The 20059-nt window shown below is 44.6% G+C and overlaps 1 protein-coding gene across 4 annotated transcripts in view; it reads right to left on the bottom strand.

Annotated features, from left to right (window-relative positions):
- The window catches only part of MEIS1 (Meis homeobox 1), a 110289-nt gene that overhangs the window by 48605 nt on the left and 41625 nt on the right, over positions 1-20059 (bottom strand). For all 4 annotated transcript variants that reach the window (XM_082050098.1, XM_082050099.1, XM_082050100.1 and 1 more), the window contains one exon: positions 4347-4492. In XM_082050098.1, the coding sequence (XP_081906224.1) occupies positions 4347-4492 (146 nt within the window). The remainder of the gene's footprint in view (positions 1-4346; positions 4493-20059) is intronic.

Below are 20059 nucleotides of genomic sequence, written 5' to 3' on the forward strand. Positions count from 1 at the left end.
AAAACGGTGGTGAGATACGATCCCTGCATGTTAAGTGATCCAAGGAGCAAAAATGATAATAACTGTAATAATAGCAGTAATAACAACAAAAGAGAAGGCCCGTAAACTGTTGTCGGGTTGTGGCACACCCAGAAATTATCCTTAGGGCAACTTTCTGGAGCCCAGCTCCAGCACCCGGCTAGTTTGCCTCAATCCCTCCTTGAGACCCTGCCATGCATTTGATGTTCATCTGATGCCACAAACCTCCCCTCATTTTTGGCTTTGGTTTTGTACTTTGGGGATGTCCTCAACTCTTCACAAAACTATTAGTAGCCTTCTTTATTTGTGTTTTTTCCAAAGAGTAACAGGACATGCCTTTCGCTTCAAATTTCTAGTAAAGTCCTAAGAACAGATTTCACAAACCTCAAAATTTACAGGCCGCTGTCATAACCCACCATCAAAAATTTCAACAAGCTCCACATCTAACTAATGGCCAACATGGGCAGCTCTTCCAACACAGAGATTTAATCCAAATTAAGTCAGAACAGCAAATAGTTAACAATTAATACTGCAAAGTCCCGTGTGTAAGTCCGATCACTGTTTTTGCTATTGTTTTAGCTGATTTTTGTAGTTGTTGCTATTATTCCAAGAGGAAGAAAAAAGAAAAAAAAAAGGCAATTTGGATGAATTTATCCCCTGAAGTGTTTCAGAGCATACTGCTTGCATCCGCAGAGGACAGCGCTTGCCTACCCTTTGGGCATATGTCAACTCAGTTCTGCACATCAGTCAAAATAATAGGGGGGGCTGCAGCCTGACACTGAGTGGGAACTATTGCCCAAACGCTTCAACAACTGGAGAGGTTACGGCCTTACATTTGATTTTCTTTTTTCTTCAATAAAGAAAAAAAGAATGTACTCCTAAGTGAGAAATGAGAACTAAGGGACAAACCATAGGAAATGAAGTCAGTACACAGAGGAAGACTTTATACTTTTGGAGATGGAATAACTGCATAGAAGGAATTAAACCAGCCTATACACTTTTAAAAGATTATTAGTCCAACGTTTATTTTAAATCTTTCCAACCATTAATCATTAGTATGACAGACACAGCAATTACTGTCTATTTTGTTTAATTCCATGCCACTGATGTGTATTAATATTACAATTGTGAGGGAAAAAAATTGTCTTTGAAAAAGAGGGCTTCCAACTAACACCCCAATTAGGAAGCACCAGCAGTCAAGGGGATGCTGGATTTCGCGCTTAATCGCTCTTAGTTTCTTCCCTGCCATTTTCCGGATGGGAAAGTGAAGGCGGGTTAAGCACTGGGGCCAAAAGGGAGGTATCGGCTGTCCTGATGCGTCCCCTGCCTGAACAGCACTAACTATCTATCTCTCCTCACCTCCTGCTTCAGGGAGGACCTTGTGTCCACCCTAAGGAAGACCAAGTTCACAAATAACAAATAAATGATGTGGGATCTCTAGCTTCCTCAGCTGATGGCCTCCCTCCTGCAGCAAGGAGCCCAGCCAGGGACACTATGGTGCCCGTGTGTAGGGTCATAAGAGCAGTCATGAGGCCCAGGCACCCTCAAAAATGAACTGGAGTCTTAATTCCTTCAGTCTCTCACCCCAGTACTCCTCAGCTCGGACTGTAGCCATGATTTGGGCCTGGGTGTTTTTGCAGAGAGGACAGCACCCCAAGCAGCTTGCTCAACATGTTCTACTGCTCTTGCTCTAGCTGTTGGGTTGATTCTTCCCACGTTACCAATGTGCTTGCCTGGAGGACGTCTTCCTCCACACACAAGACCCACTGCTCTTCTGGATGTATGCGTTCTCTGGTGCCTTCTCACTCCAGCAAACACACTCTCAACTGAAACACTATTTGGAAGAGCCTACATGTTGTCCAAATATTTTAATTTGGGGAAACTGTCCGTGACCCCACCTAGAGCCAGTCCCAAGCTCCTAGCTGGAGAAGGCTGGACTGAGTAAACCAATTCTGCTTTACTGAACTGATCAGACAAGCCTGGAGCTACCCTGATGCTGCCAGAAGAGAAAGCTGCCCTGCAATAATAAATCTGCACAATTCACCTGCCTGGGCTGATCTGCACAGGTGGTGGTGGATTTTCAAAGCAAGTGTTAAGTCAGTGCTGCAAGGTAGAAAATACAGCAGCTTCATTGCATAGGTCTTGGGAGGGTTCTTTCTGCATTTCAGCCTTCAGAAGAAGAGGCCACCTTACAAGCAGATACCCAGTTCATGTTTCTCAGAGGCAGCTCTGCAGCAAGCTCCACAGGCACTCTCATTTTCTCTTTCGCACACCATTACCGCACAGCATAAGAGTGAAAAGCCACTTGCACCCTATACCTAATCTAGATGCAACAGTGACAGGGTCCATTCTCTAGTCCTGAGACTGTGCGTGAAGCCAGATGCAGGGCGAAGTCAAGCCCATGTAGCTAAATCTTCACCACGGGGGTCCTGCCATGAGGTTTTTTGGGAGTCACCCCTGCTCTCTTCTGCCGTGCTCTCAGGAATGGGTTTAGAGGGTGGTAGCCGGCCCAGGCTAAGAGCATGCTAGGGACTGCTCAAGCAACTTAACAGGATAGTCCATCACATTCCTGTGCCCAGGCCTGGGTGATGTTTAATTTAGTAGCACAATCACAGCAACAGGCCACTCTGAGGAAAAAACACTAATATTATTAATAATAGTAACACATCCTACTTAATCTGTAATTCCTCAACTGGGAACTCTGGGGACTGACAAGCAGTTTCTCAGTGTCCCCTGGTGTGTCTTGTCCTGACTGCACAGTTTCCAGGGCATCTCCTTAATCCAGAACCTAAACCAGTGGCATCAGACTGGTGTGAGCATCACTGCCAGCACAGCATCCCTGGACCGTTTTGGAGGCAGATGTTCCTAACCTCAAATCTACCTGCAGAGACACACAGGCTGTCAGCTCTTCTTGGGCGAGGAAACCTAGAACCAGGAAGCCACCAAAACCAAACGGGACCTCAGCCTTTGGGAGCCATGTGCCAAACACACCAGGGACAGGGCTAAGTAGCTGGCAAAGCTGGGGCACAGCTGACATAGAGCCTGCCAGAGGGAGCGATTAACTTGGAGATACCCGAGGCTCTCTCCAGCCTCGGAGGAGGAGTGCTCCAGTACGAAGGTTCATTCATAGCAACCCCGGGCTGCACGGGGCAGGATTCCCAGCCTGATCCCCGTGCTGACAAGAGTCACGGCAGATATCTGGTTTCTTTGGCTCAGCAGGGGATGAAGGGGTGATGTGCGTGAGTGCTTCCTCCAGTTTATGAGTATACCATTGGCAGGGCTCCCACCGGGGCTGGGCAAGCTGGCCGGCTTCTGGTTTCACCCTGACCCTAACTACAGGCAGGAGAGAGAGTCAACCGCTGGGATTAGAGGCTAGAGCTGTTCTTCACTACTGCCCGCAGACCCCCGGTAGCCCTCGCCTGGCCCTTAATCCTCCTGGCATAGAAAAGCACAGACAGACAACCCAAGGCCAGAGGCCCACGTGCCCACAGTGGATGAAACACAGTGACAGATCACCACAGTCTGACATAAAAGAATGGCATTAACAACACTGTTCTAAATGCTAACATCATAAAAGCGTGGTACACAATATAAACCCTTCAAAGAAGCTCCAGCATCCAGCTTAACCCCACACACCTGTCCAGAGTTTTGATTTCTAATCCCAGGAATAAAAAAAAAATACAGGTAGCTGTGACAACAGAAATAGCTGCGCATCCCCCCACCCCTTCGTAATGTTAAATACAGGGGTAACTTACACTCTGGGAATGAGAACATCTCAAAGAAAAAAATTATACTTTGCTATTAAACCAGATACATTCAGACCTTTCATCATGAAGCTTCTCATGATCTCTGACAAACATCTGAATAAGGTCTTTGTTTGCTTTTTGCTTTGTTTTTAATCTCCCCAGTTATTTTCCGCAGTTCTCCAGAGCACAGAACCACGGGCTGAGCGCTGTTCTCTGCTCCGAAGCAGCGATTCCCACGTCAGCTAAGGGGAGCTGCAGCTGTGCGAGCAGCGGGGCAGGACAGGTCTCCGAGGTTATTAGTATAAGCTTAGTCACACTTAGCGGTGACGTCCTGTTAACAACTGCAACTTGAAAATAAATCTAAAACCAAAACACACAACCCACCCCCCAAAACCATAAAAACATACACTCTGTGCTCTTCCCCTGGCATCTAGCAAATGAGGCAACAACAACAACTCTGCTCAGCAAAGTTCCCTGAGCTGCCTGTCAGCAACATCATACGTATTTTTTGCTTTCTATGACTACTACAACTATGACATTTTCCATGTTTTATTTTGCATATGTGATCTAGAGTTCACTTACTGTTAGATGCTGGAACAGCCATGCCCTCATGATATTTGTGGCTACTTTGGGAAAGATGCCACGCTTTTTATGTCGCTTTTTGTCCTTATCTGGATCATCATCATCACCTGTGCTGGGGGAAGCTACACTGTTGTCCAAGCCGTCACCTGTAAATATAGTGAATCAAATTTTGACTTATGCTACCTTTATATACTTCAGCCGAAGCCTGGCTTTGGGTATAAACTGCATGAATATTTAAATGAGGTATAAATTCTTTAACATCGTAATTCACCAAAGGTTGAGGGGATGGGGGGAAAAGAGACATGGGGAGAGGGAGGGTCTCAGGACTGTGTCAGCCCCATTCTGGTTTATCCTGAAGGAATGTGTGACCATTTCTGCCACTGCAACCCAAAACAGAAAGTGCTTTTTAAAAAAAAAAATAATAATAATTAAAAAAAAAAACCTGCAAGCATCCTGCTTGCAAAGCTGGAAATGGTGGCTTTTCTTCACACTAGGTCACGTCCCAAAAATTCAGCCCAGCCAGCCACTTTGGCTGAGGTGGCAATTAGGAAAGTATCAATAGTGTCCCATCCCCATGATGTGTGTGAAGCTGGGTGCCCCGTCCTGCTCTGGCATGTGAAGAGCAGGGTGAGTGTATCTCTCTTGCAACATCGTATTCTCTCCCCAAATTCAGAAATAACCAAAAGATTGGGGCACTGCATGTATTAAGTCTTTTATAGATGTCCAACTTCCCCTGACTTTTTGATGGGAGGTAGGTAGCTAACTGGCCTCCTCACTTCCCAGCCCCAGCCGAAAGAAATTCATACTGGGATAAGTGGGTACCAATTTGACATACACCGTAGGAATGAACACCCTGCTTTGTGCTGGTGTGCCATATCCATAATAGGTATCTGCTCCCTTTAAACAACAACTGATCCAGAATGAATTTCCTTAATGCAGAGAAGGTCTCAGACAGTTCTCATCACATTAGCAACATATCTACAGGCGGACATAACTGCATAGCAGCCAGCTTGGGTCTGGGCTGGCAGGCTAGCAGTCAAAGGAAAACAAAAGTTGCAGTGCCCAGCCAGTTTGCATGCAATTTTTGTTTCAAACGCTGAGAACAGTTTATAAACAAGTCCACATAACAAATTGGTCTTTGAATTCTCTGTATGTGGATTGAACTGGCTTCTGTATTTGCAGCACCATGGAGCTGTGATGTTATTAGGCAAGTGTTTTTTACACCCCTGGGCAAGAATGATCAAGAAAATCATCTGAATTGGGCTGAATCAAAACTATCTCTGTTAGGAATAAAAAAACAAATACATAAATTAAAAAAAAAAATAATGTAGAGTGTCAAAATTATGATTTGTTACACAGCTTTCGGCACAATTTTTTTTTTTAAAGTTATGATTAGTGTTATATTTTTAGTACCTTACTGACCGTGGCAAATTTATAATTGTCCTTATGACTTGGCCTGTGTCTTTAATCAAATGGTAACCTTGGGTAGTTACGAAAGCAAACAAGATTTTTTATGAAGAAATCAGATATCCGACAAATTCTTTGAAAGCCCAGTATGTAAAAAAGGGCTTTTATACAGAGAAGCAACTCACCATATAAAATAATAATTCATAAAAGAAACATGAGCAAAAGAAACAACTCAACAGCATTTAGAATTCCATGGGCTAATCCACTTTCTGTCTGCGAGAGGCAAACAAGGGAAAGAAAAGTATTACGCATTCATTGATTAAAAATGAAAAGCTTCTAACCTAATGACACTGCCTTTCACCACCTCCCTGCCATCGTCCACCCACCCTCTCCCCCCGACCCCGTGGTTTTTTTTAAATATACTCTTCTCCTCATTTCAAACCCCCTTCAGATTAATTTAGCAGGCATCGCCTCGTGCCTGATGGGTGGAGGACTCATTGATAATTTATGGAAATATCTACTATAATCTAAGGGAGATGACTTTTTTTTTCCAGCTTTGTGCATCAATAGATAATCAAGGCCTTCAAGCAGCCTTAGCTTCCCATTACCTCGGGCAAGAGAATTCCTGAAAGCATGCCTCCGGGGCACCTGAATTATATCCTCCATTAGGGGAGGAAAAGCTTTCTGCATTCCACCTATAACACTCCCCAGAACCTTTCCTGTTTATTTCTGCTGTATGAAAGCAGAAGCATTAGGAACAGGATTTTTTAAGTGAAGACTTATGTAGATACAGCGGAGAAACCTTTCAAGCGCGAGCCAGATCACCTCCTTCAATCCCTAGCGGTGACCTATCCCAAATAAAAGGTTTCTGTTACATCATTAGCTCAAGCCAAAAACAGCCTTGGCTTAATGCACAGTTTGTTCTTCCTACTGTTTTTAGGCAAATACTGCTACTTTACTCCCATCTGGGAGGGAAATTACACTGCTGGGCTGTAATCTAAGACAAGATTTTCATTGGAAGCAAATGCTTTCAATCCAGTGTAAATACTGGTGCATGTTCAGAAAAGCCTAAAACAATAAACCCTGGCCCCGTCCGACACAAGTTAGAGAAAGTGAAAGGCAGGGAGAGGATAAGCAAGCACCCAGCTATCCTAAGAGCAAACGCTTTGCTAGACTTTTATAAATTGTTTAACCTCTTCCACTTTTTTTAAATGGAAAATTGATCCCGTAAAGACTGAAACCACAGAGAGAAGTCTAAATGGTCAATTGTGGATTTTAGTATTTCCATCTACTTTGCAACTTGATACACTCACCTCTGTGAGGTCTCCAGAGATTCACCCCCCCTTCCCTTCTTTTTTTTCCTCTCTTTTCCTCTTTTTAAAGATCACTAAACAAACTTGAAGCACCACTGACCAGCCACACGGTAGCAGCTACGAACCGCATTTGTAAAATGTCAGCGGCAACTCCGTTCCTGAAGTTGACTTCTCCTGCCGCCAAATGAAGGCGAACTGAAAAGGTGGAAATAATCATAGAAATGATGCTAGTCCATAAACAAGCTTAAAGCCTCATTAGTATAGCGGGAGGCTCCACTGGGTGATTTATGCTTGTTTTGCTGATGCCATGAGGAAATGCCATAGGGCAACTTTAGCCAGCTGCTAATGGTTTCTGACAGCTTCTTAGCAACTAGTGCAAGCAACGCCGTGGCGTTTGCTAGTGACAGAAACCGAAAATGTCATATTATCTGCCCATGTGTCACGAAGTCCGTGTGGCAATTAACTAGTAGGCCAGTGACTGAGGGGCCAGAGGCTCTCCAAAATGGCCCGTGGCTATTCGGGGGGCAGAGCAGGCGCACGGCTCGCGTTTATGCCGCACATATGCATGGCCCTATGCACGATCTGCATCACGGTCCCTCTGCCTTGGTCACCGATGAGCTTGGTCCACACGGATCCTTTGTCCATGGAGAAACTCCGTCTCGCTTTCTCTTTAGGCACGGTGTGACATTATCAGAGGAATTGCAAGTAATCTGTCTTGATATGATGGTTGGAAATGGCACTTTAATTGGCAATACCTGATTCTCTGGTTTTGAGCGCTGGATCCGAAGGTGCTAGCTGTTTTTCTGCTCGCTCGCAAATTAGTCTAAAAGGATTTAAGATCACTGAAGCAGACTCGTTGCCTGTCAAATTGCTGGGAGCACAGAGAGTCTGCACAGCAACTAGATGCTATTTAAAAAAAAACCCAGAGCCTGTAAGGAGCAGGAGGAGAGCCCGGGCTCCGCACGCCCGTTCCCCAGCGAGCAAAACCAGGCGCTATATGTCAAACTGTCAAACCTTTCAGCATGGCCGTTTGCCCTTTCAAATAATATTTAAGAATTGTTTTTACACAATTTTTTATAGGCCATGGTCTAGTGAAAGAGGCCAACCAACAAAGAAAGGAATTTGTACTACAATTCGCCCGTGGACGATTTCTTGCCAGACCTGGGCCGGTCCCCATGGAGCGAGGCAGGTGACCTGTGGCAGCTCCCCGGCTGTCAGGGAGCTCCGATTTCAAACGCCCTCGACTCCGGCGTCCCAGAGTTGCCTATTTAAGCACACCCAGGCATTTAGGCCGCGCTATCTTGTTCCTTTCAAGAAAGGATAAAGCAGCATTTATCGTATTCAGCCCTGCTGAATGGGTCAGGCCGGCCATGCCAGCGGGGGCTCCTCTCACCATGTCCCCCTCCCCGCTGCCATCACCTCCTACAACTTCCCTTCCCCTCCCACTCCCCCAAAAACCGGAGGCAGAAGCAGCAAAGGGCAACCGAGTTTACAGCGGCTCCTCGAGTGGGTAATGCTCTCTTTGTCCTGGGTGATGTGTTATAAACCTTTGTTGGCAAAATAGGTGCTTCTGGAGAGCAGCCTGGCACATGCGCTCGCCCTCAGTGGCAGCAGCCCTTGCAGGAACCAGGTGGGAATTCAAAGCCTCCTTCCTCGCTGCCACACTGAACCAAACCAAAACGTCATCGCCCTGCTATTTTGGAAAGGCACGGCTAGGTAACATTCAGCCACACAGCTCCTAAATCCATCCTCAGACCTCTAACATAGACATTGCTCAGGTATGACATAAATAGTCCCAAGCCTGGGCTATTTCAGAAAGGCTGGAAATCCAGATGTCCTAAAAACCCCAGCCCTTCACTCAACTAGAAAATCTGTGCCTTTGCACATGGATCTTTACACTAACATCCTCATATGATTTGAAGTGACTAGAAATCTCAACAGCAAAGTTCCAAATACAGTTTTACTACAGGTATCTTCACCAGACGCAACAGGTTATTTCTTGCTGCATGTAGCCCTGTACTAGGATTGAATCTGTGTTTGGAGCACAAATATTTTCGTATCAAAGCAAAACATACTATTCCTAAAAAGCCTGCTTCCCACACCTCTGTCATGAGACCTGAAAGAGGTCTTTGGGATCCACTGTTCAGTTTGCTGGGAGGATGCAAGAGAAGGTTATTTGCTTTACTTAGGTCCACCAAACCATGGGATGAACACCCCCTTCCAGCTTTTACAGTCCATGTCTAGATAAGCATCTAAATCCACTGCTTTAAGGCTTTCATGGAAGAAAATGTGAAAGATGTACTCAGTAGCCCTGGGAAAAACCCAGACCAACTTTTAGGTGCACTCTGGACTGGATGGCTCCATTAACAGGCAACTAAATCAGTGTCCTCTAGAAAACTCAATGCTCCCTAAATTGAACTTATTTTTCTGTTTCCAAATGTCTCCTCTTAAAGGTAGCTTCTACCTCCTGGAAGAACCTAATGGTTTGCACTTCTGCATTTATTAAACTTCTATAATTCAAATATGCATTGTGGCTGGACAGAAAGTATTGACTTCTGTACTAGATTTGCAATGTTTTCAGTGCTATGAACTGAAACACCTAACAGAATGCCCCAAAGTTTGCAGGTTTTTCAGTAGCGTGATTTAAAAAAAATTCTGTCATAATTTTTTTAAAAGCATTTAGATATAAGCTCCTCAAATTCCTGCTTCTGCTAGCATGAGAAATCCTACATTGTCTAAGCCAAATATTTAACTGTTCAACTGCCCATCAACAGCTTTATTGGCTCCTTTCTCTTTTAACCCCTCCAAGCACTCAGATCTCTTTAGTAACCTTTCCAGACAATGGGAAAGCAGGATTCATTAGCAACTTTAAGCAACATAATGTACTAGAGAGATTTTATGTGGCAAAATGACTTTCCTTAACCTTTCTTCAGTGCTCTGTGCTAATTTAGAGTTAACTATTATAATTTCCGCCATCTTTCCTTATGTTATCCCTTACAAAAACACACCTCCAGTCTCCCGGATACCCACACACCTCCACCATGCTGGCTCTTCACAGAGCATAACCAGGCCTACATGTGAAATGTAGTTTTCCTGTAAAGTACAAAATGATGACCTCTCAAAAAGCAGGTCCAAGGATGTAATAAGGACGCAATAACCTGCCACAACCTACAGTTCACAGGACTTAAAACAAGGATCGTCATTTCAGACCATCAGTATTTTATGGACCTGGGCAAGCAAAGAATATGGACTCCAGCTTGGCAAAGGAATGTGGTGAGCAAAAGTCACACCCCAATGACTTTGACGTGAGTCAGGGAGGCCAGTATTCACGTCAATGTCAAACTAGAAGTTTTGACATAAAAAGGCCCATCAGTTAAAAGATTTCCACAAAATACATGATTTTAAAATTTACACACGTACATGCACATATATATTCACATGTAACATTAGCCGGATGCAGACTGCTCTCAAAGTGCCAATGCCCAGGCAAGGCACATGAGCTGGCAACGGGGCTACAAGCAAAACGGTCCTTCAGAAAGCTTAAAGTAACTGTGTAATTTATTTATCGGGAAAAACATTTTCTATTAGCTTGGACCCATGATTTGACAGAGCTGACACAAGTCCCGAACCCAGGAGTTCCTGAGGTCAATGGCAATCATCTCAGCACATTGAATGGCCTACAGGACAGCCTCAAAAATGATTTACAATAGTGATGTAGTCTGCTTGTGAATCTGAAACATGATGTTGATGAGGGGCTGTTTTTGTTCTTTTCTTATTCTTTAATGAAAAATGCCTCTCAAATATACTTAATAATAAAAAGTTAATGAGGAACAACAAGGTTGAAAGTGAGCATTAGCAAGGAACAACTACCACGTGTTTGAGTTTGCACGCATCTCTTAAGCAGACGCAGTGTATGTTTGATGCAAGGATCCAGACCATGACATAAACAGTAGGATCTTGTCAACCACAGATAGCATCCATATTTACAAGATACTAAAGGAAACAGTTGCAAAAACATTCTACACAAATATTAATAGATGAAGTAACCTGGACAAGCACAAATTACACTCTGGCATTTGACAAATTTTCAAAGTTTTCTTCTTGAATCATTGTACTTTGTTCTTTAGAAACAGGAACACCTTCTTCTAGTAACTCAATCCTCCTTTTTGACTCAAATTCCCTTCAGGCAAGCAATGAGCAAATTAGCTGTCTACGCAAAGAGTAAAAACAGCATTGATGAATGGGGGGGAAACCCCATAGTATTTACTCATTTTCATTTGTTTGGCAGCTTTTTACAGCTGAAATGAAGGAAACCTCTTCTGTACAATACAGCACTTCTTGATGGGGCTCAAAAAACTTCACTATTATGGGTAAGTTGTGCGATATTTCTGAGGCTGTGCATCTATGTGCCCAATGAAATATTCAAAAGAAAGCAATTCACTGTATGGGAAGCAAACAACTTTCTGCTGCCAGCAACAGAAGTTTACTTTGAGCAGTTGGAAGCAAATACCCTACAGAAAAGTATCTGGTTAAACAGAAAAACATCCTGCTTTAACCAAGAATGGTAAAAAGCTTTAACAGTTGGTTTTTTCCCTAACCTAAAAGCCAGCAGGATGATCCTACCACTTCTTGAGGAAAGCTGTTTTCCAGTCATTCTCTCAATTTGTTCAAATATAGGTCTTTTTTTGAAACATATTCTCTCCCAACTGCTGCTGAAGTGCTGGCCATCCCAGCTATGGGTCCTACCAGTTGCATCCTCCATGAGAAGTCAACTGCATACAGCTGAGACACAGGTAGATCCACCATTAGATTGAGTCGGTCTTACTCCCTTTCAAAGCAGAAGCACAAGAAGCAGCAGGAACACAGGACTGCTCTGCCATGGGGGAAATACACCAAACTAATACCCCAAATGGCCACAAGGTCAACTTCTGTAAACCTCTATAGCTCCTTAAAAACTGACTCTATCATTATGTTTATCCAGCTCCTGAGACACTTGACTCTTGGACTAAGCACAAGCAGCTAGAAGAGGCTCAAAGCAAAGATCAGAAGCATATTAGGTATAAACTACAGGATGCCATTATCTGTAGAAACAGTTTATTCCAGTGGCGCATTTAAGTAGGCTTCCTTCCCTAAACACAGCTAAATTGCCTTGGGCCCTGCCTACATGCCTGCTCCAGAGGAGACGATGCTGTAGATTGCACATTGTACAACAGAAAATATGCACCAAACCCTTGACACTGTCCAAATCATTCAAAATTAGGTTCTTTTATATATATATATATATAAAAATCATTGTTAGACAAGACAAAATAGAACGCTTAGGACTGTTGAACCAAACTAAAGCATTTTATTTTGGGTTACTTTAGGAATAACCAATGCTGGCCCAAGTTGGAGTCTGAACTACAGTTCAGACTCTGTTTACCCTAAATCCTCTTTTGTAGAGCTGGATCCCATCTGTCACAGGAGTCATATAACCATAATGAACACGAGAGAATTAGTCAAGATGTGGCTCAGGCAAGTCAAGATTCATGACCTACCAAGTCCATGAGATATTTCCAATTGGAAGTTCTCATGTGGTTTGTGTCAAGTGAAAAAGTTCTTGCTGATGCACTTTTTTTTTTCTACTCCTGTCACTCATTCTGAAGAAGTATCGAAATCAATGAATTATTATTTTCCTTGTCCCTAGTCCATCAGTAACATCTGACAACAAAAATGAAGACACAACTGAAAGAAAACTAATATTAAACTTCACTTTGCATGCCATGGAGGCACCACATATTCTATTTCCCCACACACAGTGGTCACTTTGCAACTACAAAAGGCAAAATTTAAAGGGATGAGTATAAATCACCCCCCCACACCATCTATCTTTCCTCTTTTGAAAGTAACAACATCTCAGCTGCCACTGCCTATACTTCAAATAAATACCCATCACCTCACACAACCTTATAAAGATCCACTTGTTGTACCCATTACTCCAGGAAATCATAGCCACTGAAACCTCTTGATTAGGCAGTTGACAAAAAGACACCTGGCTTTGAACATAAGGCTCAAATCCATTATTTCTTTACACTTAAAACAAGAGGAAGACAGTTTTGATTTTTTATGGCAGGTTAATCTGAAAAACCCCTCTGAGGCAGCCTGGTGATTCCCAATGCAGGACCCTGTCTCTCACAGCTGTGGAAAGGAGGGCAGAGAAGAGGCACAGCCACGTCCACCTAGAAGAACCATTTCTGCAAGGTATCTTCGAGGTCTGATGGAAATTAGGTACCTGTGTGGTGGCCTAAACTACTGGGCAAAGCAGGGCAGAATGACAGGGACATGGGAATCTTCCAGTACCTGGACTCCACATGAACAGGACAGGAGCTGGACTCAAAACACTTATCCTCCTCTTTTCCAAGCAAGTGTTATAAATTTTTGCAATCACGACTGAATGGACAATATTTGTACTGTACAGGGAGTTTCCTCCCGTCACCTTGCCCTAGCACTGCCTGGGATGCTCAGAAGAAACTTGCTTCGCTCTCCAGCCACAAAAACACACGTTACCACACAAGTAACCAGCTCAGGAAAAACTACCTTAATGACAAAATAAGCAGCACTCTGTCAGACCTTTTAAGGGAAGGGCATAGACAGAATAAATAATGGGGTTTTTTTTCCTTATGCTGTCTTCACTGCTCCTTGCTGCCTTAAATCCATGGCTGTTGTTCTTCCAGCAAAAGCCGGTTGCTCTGGAGGACCTGTGACAATAGTGGGAGGCTGCTTCTCAGGAAGGAGGTGCAGAAGCCAAAAGGAGATAAGTAGATTTGACAGAGCCAAGCTCACACAAAATTTTCTTCCACTTGACTGTCCCTCTCCAACACAAAAGGCAAATCTGCTCTGATGAGGTGGCGCTTTAAAAAGGCCACAATGGGAAAAACAAACCTGAAGTCGGGCTTTAGAGCGAAGGCGCAGTGGTGTCAGCTCTGGCAGCCAGTGGGCAGGCACGTTGCTGCTGCTCGCGTGGTTCCTGCTGCCCTCTGCTCGGCAGGGTGAGCAGGACAGGGCTGCTTCCAGAAATCATCTCCCAACACCCTTCCTGCATCTCAACATGGGCAGCACCCGGTAGAGCACAATGCTGGAGATGAAGGGCACCCATGGGTGTCATTCTGCACCGATCGAAGCACAACCGCTAGTGGTAGCCAGTGCAAACTTCACTCAGGCTCATCTACGCAAACTACGGTAAGAAAGCCGCAGTGTGGGTAGGACACAGCAGGAGTTTGCTGAAGAACGAGGCTGCTTGCTCTGCCCAGACTTCCCTTGCTCTACATGGCTAGGAGGGATCAAGCAATGACCACCGTGGTGCTAAGGCCACTAATTCCCTTTCTGCTACAAACACTTCCCCCCACAAAAAAATGGAATCTACTTTCTCTGTTCCGCTAACATGCCTTGGGTGCGGGGAGCTGAGGTGGCACCATGGGCAGGTTGGGGTATAAACCCCACATATCCAGGCAGCTGGCACGAATCCAGCCCCTGTGGCAGAGCCTGGGAACTCAGAGGGCTCAGAGAGCCCTTCGGTGAAATAACACTGATGGGGAGGTGGTCTTGACCTTACTCCTCATGGTCGGGCACCGGCCACCAGGCTCAGCAGCGAAGCTGAGCTCCCTTCACGGTCCACCCCAGGGGCACGCAGGCACTGACAGCCTTTTCAGACACTTCAGTCCCACTAAGTTAGCGTGTCCCCTTTGGCTCCAGCTTAATGTATTCATGTAACTGCCATGTTTTTTGTTTCCTACCACTTTCTATCACAGCTTCTGGTGTTTTGCTATTTGCTTTACAGCACAGTTATAGGCTAGGGTGTTTTGTTTTTTTCCAAATGAAAGCAAACAAACAACAAACCCAAATGCAAATCATCCAGGAACAAACAGATGTCAGAGGGTCCAAAACATGCAGGGAAGGTGAAAGCAAAGTCAGATCAATGCTGGACACTTAAAAGCTTCCCCTGAATATCACCTACAGGTGCACAAGTGGCTTATTTTCACCTCTATCTTCCATCACTACATATTCCTAGAAATCAGCTACCTGGGATTACCCTGAAGAGGCAAACCGATGGGAGGAAAAGGAAAAAAGCATCTGGTGCACTCCAGAAATTGAATATTATTGATGTCACTACACTTAGTGGCATCGAAGTTGGGAAACCACTGCAAGACAGATGAAGGATGGGAAGGCAGTAACTCGGCTATTTCAAATTCACCTCTGCCTCCACTCCTTTGCAATAAGAGTGTTTAACCAAAATCCCACAGAAAGCTCAAAGCAAAGCTTGGTCATAGGAAAAAGCCATCCAGTGTCTTAAAAATAAAAACTAAAGAAAACACGAACAGCCTTCAAAAAGCAAGCCAAAAAGATTTCTGATGTTTCTTTTTCAATTAACAGCATTGGTCACTATCTCTAATAGCAACAGCAGCAGAAATGGATAGAAAGCAAAACCTGCCTGCTTTTAGTATTTTGATGTACTTTAAATGACATGAACGAGTAACCAAGGAAGTTAAAGAAAACCGCAGGCTAAAAACCACAGGCCATCAGCTTCTCATAGGCAGGTATACACCACACAGAAAAATAACCTTGCTTTTCTGCTGAAGCAACCTCATCCTTGTTGGAAGAGCTAAAGACCCTGTTTCACCCCTTCCACCCACCGGTGATGGAAGAGGACTCTCATCTGCCCAACACACCACTCATCTGTCTGCTCCTGGGGCAGCCTGATGGTGCCTACGTGGTCACCAGCTTCACCTTCTGCAAAACATCCTGTTGCTCAGATGGTACCCACTCGGCTGAGGTTGCCACGGAAAATATTTCTATTGTGTACCCCGTCTTTCTTGCTCCAACTTTCAAGCCATGCATCTCAACTGATGAGTTCTGTGTGCGAGGACACTCTGCGCACATGCGAACAGCCAGCGCTGCTCCTGGACAAACACCAGAGATGTCCCCCTGCCTTTCCTGCATGTGCAGTATCAACTAGAAGGGTTTTATAGGCCCTGTTTGCCATGCTAAGGAAAAGGCTGACTTTTCTGAGCACCCTGTAAATGCTCGGAAAAGAGAAGAACGGAAAGGAAATGGAAGGAACGACCTGGAAAGGAGAAGGGAAAAACAGGAGACCTTGGCTCAAAGGAGAGAGCTGACCACACTCTTAGCCCTGCCTGCATCTATAGAAGATGTTTGCTTTTATAAATCTTGGAAAAAATGCGGTGTGTGAGCTAAGTCAGCCCCTAGGCAGATTTAACTTGGGCGACCTGAACTTACTCTGCAGATCACCATAGGTCTCTCTGACCTTGGCAGTGACACAAGGATCATATTTTCTCATGGCTGAGTTACTCTGGAATAATTCTGCCAATGTATTAGGCATAAATAGCCTTTTATTTAGCATTGGGCAAATACATTCTCTCTTTCAGCCTCTTAACTCCCCAGACAAAATCTATTTATTGGGATAAGGAAAACCCTATCCTCCATTAAGATCTGGGTACACATCTCGAGGGCCAGACAGAAGCTTGGCTGCTTCGTGCTCATGGAAATGTATTTTCAGCCATTACCTTCATCAAGATGTATTTTGGAATTAACTGGTAAGATTTGTTGCTTTTGATTGAAGTGGTCAGCCTGAATATTTTGAATATTTGTAGATGAATATAAAAGTATCTTCAGACACAAAGGAGGGGGAATACACAGACTGATAGTGGGAAGGTTCAGCTTTGATTACCTAAACAGAAAACATGATCCTTATTGTACATCCATATGTAAGCGAGGAGCAGCTTCACTAAAACCAGACAAGTTGTACTGAGATTAGCCAGAAAAAAACAGCCAACACATTTTAGTCTTGCAAAAAATTGACCAGTTTGGAAGAAACAGGTAAACAGTGTGTTCTTGGACAAGAGTCAGCACAGTTTGGATGATGCAGACCTTTCCACTCAAGAGTTGCACTGGTTTTTGCATCTGGTCACTTGAGGTCACACCACAGCGCTCCGAGGCTCTGCAGGAGCCCTGTGCGCTTCCTCCCCATGACGGAGGTGGCTAAAGTGGCTATTAGAATCACTTGTTATTCTGATGCCACCTGATTCTTAATCGCTAAAGAAACGAGGACTGAAACCACAGAAAGGGCTTTCTGGCACTGGCTAAGGAAGTATCATTTTTTGAGGTCAAAATAACATCCCTTAAAATATGAATCTGAGAGGTTCCTTCATGCTGCATCTTGATAAAGGCAGGTAAAACATCAGCAGACTATTTTGATGAAGCTTTGTAATACACATACAGACACACACCCAGACATGGATAAAAAAGAAAGAAAATAGTTGCAAGCCCATATTCAAATTATCTTGTAACAGTCAAACCCTGGTAAATACTATTTCCAATTTTCACCATCACTCCGAGTGACAGTGTCTTCTAATAAACTCATCACATGTTGGGCAAAATGGAAACGCCATTTTCTGACTGTTTGTGAACTGCTTGCTTCATCTGTACACAACTTTTGCTGTATGGCTGACCACCGACAACCTGGAGGCAAGTGTCTCAAGACTGGGTCACCAGGGGTTCTCAGGCAGAAAAAGAAGTCTCCAGCCACAGGCCTGCACTCTTTCTCATCATAATGCTTCAGCAATAATCACTGGTGCCAAAAGTGGCGATTCTCTTGAGACTAGGAAATGCTTTCACAAATATCTGCCAATTATCCGAACAGTCGCCAACAATGCCAGCCCCTGAACCAATGCTAATCACACTGCCGTTTTCTACGAAAGGCAACTTTGAGTTTTGTTATTTATTTTAACTGCCTGACCAGCTTCACCTGCAATTAGTGGCTTAGGCAGATCAGGAGGGAAGGCAGCGATTTTCATTATAATCGCTGGTTGAATTTCAAAGTTCGGCTAAAAAGCATTCTTACCCACACTCTATTTACCAATTTCTACGGAAAAGATTTTGACATAACCACCATATTTGCAAAGAATATGATCTCAGCAGCGACCTGAACAAGGAAAAATCACAGGATGGTTGGGGTTGGAAGGGACCTCTGGAGATCATCCAGCCCAACCCACCTGCTAAAGCAGGTTCACCAGAGCAGATCACACAGGAATGTGTCCAGGTGGGTTTGAATGTCTCCAGAGAAGGAGACTCCACAGCCTCTCTGGGCAGCCTGTTCCAGGGCTCTGGCACCTCAAAGAAGTTTCTCCTCATATTCAGATGTAACCTCCTGTGCTACATAGACCTGGAGAGGACAATACGCTCTTGCCTGTAAGACCACGTGGAAGATCTCCCTTACGCTCCCCTCTCACCAGCGCAGAAGGCTTCCGCACATCCGAGGTTGCACATGAACCTCACGCTAGGAGAGGCTCACGATGGCGTGTGCCGTACACGTTAGCTCAAAGATGAGTTTCTACGCCCCATGGCACATAAATATAGGAGGCTGAAGTCTCAAAGCAGTCAACAAACATGCCGGAAAACCCAACTTTCCGAGGTGCTGCAGAGATCTGTACAGGTTACGACTCCTGCAGGGCAAGCAGAACAGCTCTCGAGGAAGCCTCCACTGGGACATCCCTGGAAGCACCTCACTCAGCTCCCTCCCCAGGGTTTACCCTGGAAAGCCAGCCCTCAAGATCCCAGATGAGGCACGCTGACAAGGAGCTGGATGAAAATAAGCTCACACCGCCGCTGCCAGCAGCCTGCCCTCCCTTTGTGCCTGCAAAGCTCCCACACTTGAAACCCAGCACCATCCCCAGGCTTTGCACTTGCAGCCTCGCAAGGAAGCAAGACCTGAATTTAATGTTTCTGGGGCACAGAGGGGTCATGGTGCACAACCCAGAGATATTTTTCAGGACATCATCCAAAGTGGACTTGAATATGAAAATGCGGGTTCAATATTCTGTGTTAAAAATATTTTTAAAACCCCCTCCACCTCATCTGCTAGTGAAGATTGCTACAAATATGACCACAAAATGAAGCAGGCAAATGAGCCTTTTTGAATGCATATTAGTGTGCTTAAATGGACCAAATGTGCATCTTGTTAGTTTGGAGTGGAAGTAAGTTGAACTCTGGTTTTACATTTAAAAGCAGACAAGGATGGTACATGGAGAGAAGTCCCAGCAGCTGCCATGCCAGCAGACAATGGACCCTGTACCCAAACAGCACAACAAAGCCCCGAGTTGCTTGAAAGTGGCCATCCCCACATCAACTCGGCAACAAATTCTGTTTCAAGGCTTCGTTCATGGAGCCTTTCATCTCATGAAAGACCCCAATGCTGTTTAGTTGAAAGTTAAGCAGACCCTTGCTACCAAGTCTCACAAGCCTGCCTGTCAGGTTTTACATTTAAATCCCCAGCTCTCAGAGTCACGTGAAAACCTTCAACCAAAGCCACACATGAAGCAAGAGAATGGCAGAGAAAGCTTGAAACCTTGCCTCCCGAGAGCTAGGCATGGGCATACAGACACTGCACCCACCATGAGTAATATTAAATATATATATTTTTTTCTAGGCACATCAAGGTTTTTGAACACTTCGGATTACTGATACTGGTCACTAAAGACAATGAGTTCCATGAGATGCTCGGGAGCTGCAGAGGACACAGCCTCACCAACACACAACACCTGCGCCCACTCCCCAGCAGTACCACATGCTTTATTCTGCTTCCCCATGCAGACCAAACATTTCCTTCCTCGAGAAACAACGAGTTTTAGCACAGATTCATCCCTCCTTACTCTAAGCATTGAAGTCAGGCTGCCAAGCCAAGTGTCTGAGCAAGGCAATTAGTCCTCCCCGAGCCCATCCAGAGAGAAACAGAAACCCTCTGGAGGGAAATTCAGGATTGAGATGACTACAAGAATATGCGCACTATTAGCTTTGAATACTGCACAGAACAGTAAAAACTTATGAGCAGTGAGGCTATCACAAGGAAATGATGGCTAATGAAGGCTGAATGTGCCCATCTCTGTTTCTAAACAAGATCTGGACTTCGGGGCCCCTTCTAAAATTACTCAGGGTGGAAAG

The sequence above is a fragment of the Streptopelia decaocto genome, assembly GCF_964273445.1.
Source record: "Streptopelia decaocto genome assembly, chromosome: 3".
Lineage (NCBI taxonomy): Eukaryota > Metazoa > Chordata > Aves > Columbiformes > Columbidae > Streptopelia > Streptopelia decaocto.